This window comes from Sminthopsis crassicaudata, chromosome 4 (assembly GCF_048593235.1).
Source record: "Sminthopsis crassicaudata isolate SCR6 chromosome 4, ASM4859323v1, whole genome shotgun sequence".
NCBI lineage: Eukaryota > Metazoa > Chordata > Mammalia > Dasyuromorphia > Dasyuridae > Sminthopsis > Sminthopsis crassicaudata.
Window position 1 is genome coordinate 5,643,870 of NC_133620.1, and position 8,753 is coordinate 5,652,622.

General features: G+C 51.0%; 1 protein-coding gene across 1 annotated transcript in view; it reads left to right on the forward strand.

Annotated features, from left to right (window-relative positions):
- The first annotated feature begins 253 nt into the window (after positions 1–253).
- GIPC2 (GIPC PDZ domain containing family member 2) overlaps positions 254–8,753 on the forward strand; it is a 98,440-nt gene continuing 89,940 nt past the window's right edge. The window contains exon 1 of the mRNA XM_074265639.1: positions 254–645. Within this exon, the coding sequence (XP_074121740.1) occupies positions 394–645 (252 nt within the window). The 5' untranslated portion in view covers positions 254–393. The remainder of the gene's footprint in view (positions 646–8,753) is intronic.

An 8,753-nucleotide genomic window follows, 5' to 3' on the forward strand; every position in this document is an offset into this window, starting at 1 on the left:
CCCGCCCCCCGACTCCCCCAGGCGGCCGGCTCATCTTGGGGTCCCCCGGCCCCCCAGGCTCCACGCCGTCGGCTTGCTCCCCGCCCCCCCTCCGCTGCCCCAAGCGGCCGGCTCAGCTTGGGGTCCCCCGGTCCCCCAGGCTCCACGCCGTCGGCTTGCTCCCTGACTCCGCTCGGGCTGCGTCCGGATACTTGGCCAGTGTCGGAGGGGGGAGGCGGAGGCTGCCCGCCTTCCACCCGCGGCGCACCCAGCCCGGCCTGCCCCGCCCTCCCTCGGGGCAAAGTCCCGGGTCCGGCTCTCCCGGGCGCTCGCTGCCGTGGGTTCGGGGGTACCGGACCGGCCGCCCGCGCCGCCTCCCGCCCGAAGCCCCGTGGGCCCCTCCGCGCCGCCACGATGCCGCTGGGACTGCGGGGCAAGAAGAAAGGCGCGCCCAAGGACCAGTGCGAGCTGGTGAGGGCCGAGCCGAGGGCCCCGCGCGCCGCGCAACCCGAGCCCCCGGAGCCCCCCGAGCGGCCGCCCAAGCCCTCGCTCGTGTTCCAGGCGCAGCTGGCGCACGGCGGCGCCGCGGCCGGGGTGGAGGGCTTCGCCAGCATCCACGAGCTGTACGCCAAGATCGCCCAGGCCTTCGGCATCCCGCCCTCCGAGGTAAGAGCGCCGGGGACGCAGGGGCCGGAGCCCCGACGCCTCATTTCCCACAGGAGGAAAGTGAGGCTCCCAGGGACCCACTGCGGGGCTCCGCCCCAGGCTCTGTCCCCGCTTCAAATCCCTCTTTTGAAGTTTCCCACCAGTTTGTCCGTGGGCAAATCATGTCTTCCGTGCCTCAGTTTCCTTATCTGCCAATGAAAGCCTCTGACTGGGAAGCCTCGGGTGGCAGGGGGAGGAGGGAGGGAGGGCAGCGGAGCCCAGAGTCCGCGCGGGACGGACTTGCCTGGGCGGACAGGTTCCCCTCCCTTATCCCAGAAGCGCATCATCGGGCCGCTGGCGGTACCTCGGGATTATCCGGACTAAAGCGGCTCTCCTCCCGACCCCCTCCTCCCCCACGAAGGTCTCGGGCCCTTCCCCATGGCCGCTTTTGCGTGTGGCTCTGACCGTTGCAGAAATGCAAACGTCCCCTTAGTGCAGAGGGAGAGCCGACGGTTTGGTGACCCCGGGGAAGTGCCTGGGACCACCGAGCTAGAATAATGCACTAAAGGAAGGCCAGGGGGTAGGGGAGGCAGGGAGGCCTGGGGAGGAGGGGAGGCCTGGAGAGGCAGGGAGGCCTAGGGCATGCTCCAGCCGAGGTCGCGGTCTCAGTGGCCCCTCTCCAGCCCTCCTCCTCTCTTTGAGGGGCACCCTGTTCCCTGGGAGTTTACAAGCAGCGGGAGGTACATTCCAGTAGGTCCCTAGAGAAAAGAGCAGGGATTTGGAACCCGGGAAATCCACGTCCAGGGGCCCAGACGGGGGAGACCTGGATGAAGGCTGGAGACCTTCCGAGGCTGGCTTTGCGACCAGCATGTCCAGAGCTCTGGTGAGGAGAGTGAGCAGCTGCCGAGGAGAGTGAGCGGCTGCCTCTTGCTGTGAGCCCTTGTGCTGGAGAGGGCAGTGGGTAGCTCCCAGACCCGGCCTCCCGCTCCGCTTAGATTCTTGGGGAAAGGACCAGAGGCCCTGAATGGGCGTGTTGCTAGTGGAGCTCGGGACTCTTCTCCCTCCCCATAGCTTCTCTCACCCTTGTTGCTCTCTATTTCCCCCACCCCCCACCCCAGGCGTCCTCCTTTCCCTTTTCCTTCCATCCCAGTTCACTGAGGGACAGAATGGTGCTGCTGGCCTGGGGTAAAACGCTAACCTTTGCCACCAGGATGAACCTGGCCCAGGCCCTTCCCTTCCCTCATCTGTCACTTCTTGGCTTGTGAGCCTCCTTCCAGTTCTAGAGGAAAGGTCTGGGTGGGCTTGGAGGCCGGCTGATGGCTTTGGCTGTGGCGTCTGGGAGGCTCCCGTGGCTCTGTGATCAACAATCCGCAAACTTGCCGAGTGCCAGGCTCCAAGGCGAGTGTAAGGGAAACGAGGAAAGGCAACCAGCCCGTGGCCCAGGCGCTTACATCCGAGAGGGGAGGCGGCAAATCCCAGAAGTGGAGGGGAAGAAGGTAGCGGCGGAGGGAGAGGCCCACAGGAAGGGACATGGCCAGTCACTGTTCTGGGATGACCCCCATAAACTGGCCACAGGAAGTCTCCCCAAAGTAGTCTCTCTTTTTCACTTTGTTTTGCCATCTCTAGATCACAGTGATACGCTCAAACTGCCCATACTAGGGAGGTACCACAGGCATTATTTATGTCCATTTTACAGGTGAGGAAACTGAGGTTCGAATCAAGGCAGGAGGCATTTGTGAAGTGCTATTTGCCAGGCACTGTGCTGAGCATGAAGTCTCCTGAGAAAGTTAGGGGGAGACACCATGAGATACATGACATGGGGGGATAGTCTTAGTGGGAAGGTGGCAAGATTCAGAAGCAGTGGGGGTGTGACTTACCCACCAGGCTGTGATTTAGGCTCAGGATCTTTGAACTCACCTTCCTCTTTGTCCCTTTCTCCATTTGTTCGCTTGTGGGCTGGCCCTTAGATTGTGAGCTCCTGGGGAGCAGGGACGGTCTTTTGCATCTTTGTGGCCCCTGTGCTTAGACCACAGGTTCTTGATTGACTGCATGAATACCACCCGAAGTGCCACTTGGAGGCGGTTCGGATCACCTAGGGTTGCTATCTTCCCTAGACAAGCTGCAGAAAAGCTGTTTTTCAGCTGAGTCTCGTTGCTTCTCTCAGAATGCATTCTGCCCCAATGGGCACCAACCGAAGGGCTTCTGGATCCACTTGTGCAGGGTGACAGGCAAGGGTAGGAGTTCTTGGGGGAGTCTCCTCCCCCAAGGTTCTAGAAACAATCCTGTTAGGATTACTAGGTGAGAACTCAGGTTGTCTGGACAGGGACAAGGTGAGAACTCAGGTTGACTTCACAGTTCTCTGGCTCAGACCTTTGGTTTGGGCCTTTAAAGGGAGTTTACACCTTAGGAATCCTAAGAGGAGCAAGCTCATTGGTTGGAGTCCTTCTTCCCAGAAGCCCTTGCATTATCCCAAACCCATTCTCTGGGAGGATAAAGAGGGCAGCACTCCAGAGATAGGAGAAGTCTCTGCTCTACATCAGGCTTGACGCAGCTCTCTGCAGGAAGGGAGCTTCTGGAGACAACAGCACGTTACACAATCCCACCTGGAACCAGCGGGAAGGAGTGCCAGGGCTTCAGAGCCAGCCATCTCTTGTTTGTATTGTTCCTACGTATTTGCTCAAGGAAAAACTGAGATCCAGGCAAAGTTCCAACAAGGAACAGTAAATGAAACTTTAAAAAAAATATTGAAGCTTTTTTTTTTTTTTCAAAACATGCAAGGATCATTTTTCACCATTGACCCTTGCAAAATCTTGTATTCCAATCCCCACCCCTCCAACTCCCTCCCTTAGATGACAAGTAATCCAATATATGTTAAATATGGTCAAAAAAAAATATGTGAAATCTGACCTAGGCTTACATCAAATGAAACTTTCACCATAACTTTTCGGAGCTGCTGAGGGCTTGTGCAGGGCCCAGAAGCAGACAGAAGCCTAGAACACTAGTTGCGTTATGTTAGTGGGAAAGTCACACGCAAGAGCAATTTCTGAATGAGAGCTTGTAAACTTAAGGTGCGGTTCTTATTTCTCCTCTGCCTGACCGGCTTTGGGACCATGGCCAAAGCGTTGGGGCCCTCAACTGTTCAATGAGGAAGTTGGATCAGATTCCTTTGATCTGGGATATGGAGAGGAAGGATGGCAGAGTGGGGAGAGAGGCCGCCTGCTAGACAGAGTGGGCTCTCCTCTCTCACCGAGTGAGTGGCTCCAGAACATCCGTTACAAAGCAGTGGGGGATGTACGGGAAGTCATCCTCCCCAGAAGTCCCACATGCCCATGGTCTCCCAATTGGACCCTTGGTTCCCCTGAAGAGTTCAGGGACATCCCTCCCAACGCTTCGGACAGAGGAATGGGTGCCAATCTTGGAGCTACAGGACGAGAGTTTGAATCCCAGCTCTGTCGTGTTTGGCCTGCCGTGTTTGGCCTGCCGGATCTTGGACAAATCAATGTTTCCCTCCTCCTCAGCTTTAAAATGAAATGATTAGACTAGCTTCCACCTGTAGGATTGTGGCCCCCTCCAATGGAGGAGACTTCATAGGGCATAGCCTCATGGACAGAGCCCTGACTTGGGCCTTAGAAAGACCCTGGGGGTAATTTTTTTACATTCTTTTTTAAATTAAAAAAAAATTAAAAACTTTTTAAAAACATATGCATATTTTTCAACACTGATCCTTGCACAGCCTTGTCTTTCAGATTTTCCCTCCTTCCCCTCCCCCCTCCCCTGGTGGCAAGCAATCTATGTCATAAATGTTAAAATCTATGTTAAATCCAATATATGTAAACATATTTATACAATTCTCTTGTTGCGTAAGAAAAATCGGATCAAAAAGGAAAGAAAATGAGTAAGAAAACAAAATGCAAGCGAACAATAACAAAAAGAGTGAGAACGTAATGTTGTGATCCACATTCAGTTCTCAGGGTTAATTTTTGAGAGCAACTCTGGGCAAATTCCTTCAAGTGCCTGAGTCTCAATTTGCTCATCTGTAGAATGGGGATACTAATACCTCCTTATCTCCCAGGATTCCTAAATGTGAGTTGTTATTATTTTGTTCTCTTATCAGAGGAGAGCTGACTAACTCAGACAGGTTATTATTGTAGGCAGCATGAAAGTTCAAGAATTCTTTTTCTAGCTGTGCACATTTCTCACACCTAATTCTAGCCAGGCATTAAAGCACATTGATGTGCTTTAATAAATAAGAAGATTAAAATAAATAAAAGATTAAAAATAAAATAAAGATTAAAGAAAAATATTAAGATTGAAATAAATAGATTAAATAAATAAAAAGATCAAAAAATCTCAGAAGCCTCAGAAACCAGAGGACAGGCCCCCTTAGGTTAGTTTGCTCTTCCTCCCATCACGAGCCATTCAGTTGATCATTTAGGAAGAAAAGTAACTTATTAAAGGAGAAGTGCCGGGTGGCGCATTCCCTTCCCGTCCCACTCCCCGGAGAGGACATCGGCATTCCAAGCTTTCCAGAAGTCAGCGGGGTCATGGAGCCAGAAGTGCCGGCAAGAGGCCCATGTGCATAAAAATAGCTTTGTCTGAAGAATCCTGCTCCCTTTCTTTCCTGAGAGAGGAGAGAGGAAAGTGGCCGTTTTGGGAAGTGATCTGATGCAGGGTTCATGATTCTTCATCCTGTGGGCTCCTTTTATATTCCATTAAAATGCCCAGAAAGGAAACTAATTTTTAAAACTGTTTATCAACAAGCATCAAACAATCGCTTATTTGGTACCACATGCTCTCCAAGGCATCGGGGGTTCAAAAACCAGGGAAACGGGGATCCCCAGGGACTAGGGCCTGTAGGCACTGAGGCAGGGGCTTGTGGCCTTTGAAGGAGCTCCTTGTAGAGCTGTGTAGTTTTAGGCACATAGGAAATCATCAAATGATCCATCCAATGAAAGGAGAGCCAAAGGTTCTTGTCCAAAGAACATGGAAAATGAAAAATCCCCCAGCTCCATCTTTTCTGGTGTCAAATCTCCATCCTGGAAGATGTGGAGAATGTTTTCCCTGAATTCCCATTCAATTTTTATCTGGAACCCGTCACGCAAAGCTTTCTTGCTGATTTGAAAAGGAAACTCCATATGGATAGATCCATTTAAAATGGACACATACTTCATGGGACGATAGTTCTTCCTCCCCTAATTCTTTATTGCATTGTTTGACATACTATGGCCTAACAAAGTGGAAGATGCAGAGTGTGGCTTTTAAAACGGTGAATCTGAAAGGGGGAAGCAATTCTGTCAAGCATGACATTTTCAGAAACCAAAACTGCCATGTAGTTTTATTTTTGAAGAGATTTCAAATACTGGACTCATTATATATCTGTCCTTAATTTTTTGTAAGGTGGCTTTTTTTTCTGGATAAGAGAAAGAATTGCAGTGTGGCTACTTGGTGCCAGTGAGACCTTGGATAACTCACTTAACTTCCAGGGCCTCAGTTTACACATCTGTAAAACAAGGAGATAGAATGAGATCATAGAATCTCAGGAGTGGGAAGATACTTCAGAAGCCATCCAGCTATAGCTGAGAGTTTCCCCTAGGGTATTTTGCACAAGTGGCCACATAGCCTTGGTTGGAAGATCTCTTGTGATAGAGAGCTCTGGACCTCACCCATTCTTGGAAAGCTTTGATTGTCACACAGAACACCTAGAAGGGTTTTAATCCAAGCTTCCCTGAAGCATAAACTCCCTTTGCAACACAATCGACCGGTAGTTCGCCCAGTCTCATGAGGAGGCGGTCAGTTGGCTTGCTGGTTTTAATTCCTGGGAAGTTCTTCCAGCCCTCTCCTCCCAAGTGACTAAAGCACTTTTGGATGGCCTTGCATGCATCTATCGTGGAATGATTGGCCACCTTCATGGCTCCATGGACGATGAAAGAAATCCATGTCCTTTTTCCTGGAGCAAATGACTTTTTGTTTTGTTTTGACCAGCCAGTGATCACTGATGAAAGTGGGCAGTGGTAGAAAGATTTCATTTTTCTAGCATCGCTTTAGAGATAAATGGTTCGGTAAAACTAACAGTGTTTGCAGAGAGAGAACCAAGAGATCTCCAGCTTTGGTGAGCTCCTCTGGAGCACGGCGCAGTAGGAGCGAGCTTCAGCGCTATGTGAAACGTCTGGTAATACTGGTGAAGGGAGGAAGCAAGCATGTATTGAGTGACTACTGTGTGCCAGGCATTGTGCGCACTGCTTTAGAAATACGATCAGTTAGCCTCAGCACTGTGCCAGGGAACAGTCACTTCCATTTGAATTGTCAACAGTTTTTCAAAGTAAATTGCTGAGCATTTCAGCTGTGGTGCAGAGAGCACGACTGTGGGGCTGCTCACACTGTTTAAATGCCCAATACATGCTCCTCCAAAAGAGCATTTTATGGAGGACTTACTTTATGGAGGCAAGTGCCCACAAGGTGATCAGAAAAAGCTTTCCGAGAATCCTCTCAAAATCTCTCTGAAGAACTTTAGCATTGATTGCATACAAGGGAGACAGCGGCACGGGAGCACCCAGCATGGCGGGCCCTCATCCCAGAAGCGCTGTGCTCTGTGAGCAAAGAAAGCAGAGCTGAATTGGCTCAGAAGAAACGCGAGATGCGCAAAGTTAGAGAAGCACCCGAAACGTTTGTGGGGACTGGGTATTCCGAGCCCACATTGGTCTGATCGGCCAGTCAGACACACTGTAACTCGATTCTAACATAGTGATGTCGTTTGGGGCCTCTTGGAGAAAGAAGAACAATAACCAACCAACCAGGTAGCCTCACAACAACCCAGAGAGGTGGGTGCTGTTATTGTCCCCATTTTACAGAGGAGGAAATTGAGGCAGAAGACAGTGAATGGCATGCCCAGGATCACAGAGCTAGGGAGTGTCTGGGGCTGGATTTTAATTCAAATCTTCACAGTCCCAGCTGCAGTGCTGCCTCCATTGCACCGCCAGTCGCCTCAAGGGGCAGATGCCTCGAATGGATGTCCGATATCTTCTAATTGAGTTCAGCATGTAGTTTCAACGTCAGGTCCACATTTTGTGTCCGACATGGGGCTTTGGGGATACACGAACAAGCGGAAGAACAGTTCCTGCCTGCAAGAGGCTTAAGTTCTAAGAGGAAAAAACAGCCCCTAAATGGAGAATGAAGAGTCAGGGATGGGGAGGGAAAAGGAGCTGCAGGAATCCTAACTTTAACTCTTACTAAGAGGGAAGAAGCAGGCTGATGAAGGAAGTCTGAAAAGCCAAGAGAGGAACGCAGATGTGGCTTAGGAGATGAGAGAATTAGCAGATGGACCTGATGCAGGCACCCTGGGGACCTACAGCTTCCAGGAGCAAAGGACTTTGGGGAACCTGTCTCATAGAATGTGTGCCTTTAGAAACCTAACAGGCAGCTGGCTGGCTCTGTGGAGGAAGTACTGGGCTTGGAGTCTGCAAGATCCAGATCCAAATCCCGCCTCAGACCCTCCCTGGGTGCCTCTGGTCACGCCTTTATAATCTGTGGCAGCCTCAACTTCTCCATCTGCACCTGCATGATAATAACACTTCTGCTGGCTCAAATGAGCTAAACCTGGGGAGGGGGGGGGACTTTGCACAGCTTAAAACTCCCCTTAAATACCTGATTTGCTATTTTATCTTCGTTGAATGTGGTGCATTTAGGGTTAGGGTTAGGGTTAGTTAGGTTTAATGTTGGAGTTAGGGTTAGGGTTGAAATCTGGGTTAGGATCAGGGTTAGGGTTAGGGGAAGTCAAGCATCCAGAAGTGTAGGGTTAGGATTAGGCTTAGCTTTAATGTTAGATTTAGTGTTGGGGTTATGCTTAGTTTTAGTGTTAGAGTTAGGGTTCATGTTAGAATCCGGGTTAGAGTTAGGGTTAGAAGCAGGTTTAGGATTAGGCTTAGGGGAAGTCAATAATCCACAAGGTGTCTTCTCTGTGTCCCCGCCATGGTTTAAGTCCTTCTGTGTAAAATCCCAGGCTCTCAGGTTTCAGCTTTAATGTGGCTGTAAAGGGACTGTGGCTGCAAGGAAGGAGCTCTTGTTTCACTTCCTGGAAACCATGCACAGCTGTGGACAGAGCTGGGGCTGAAGGCCCCAGTGTCAGGCCATCC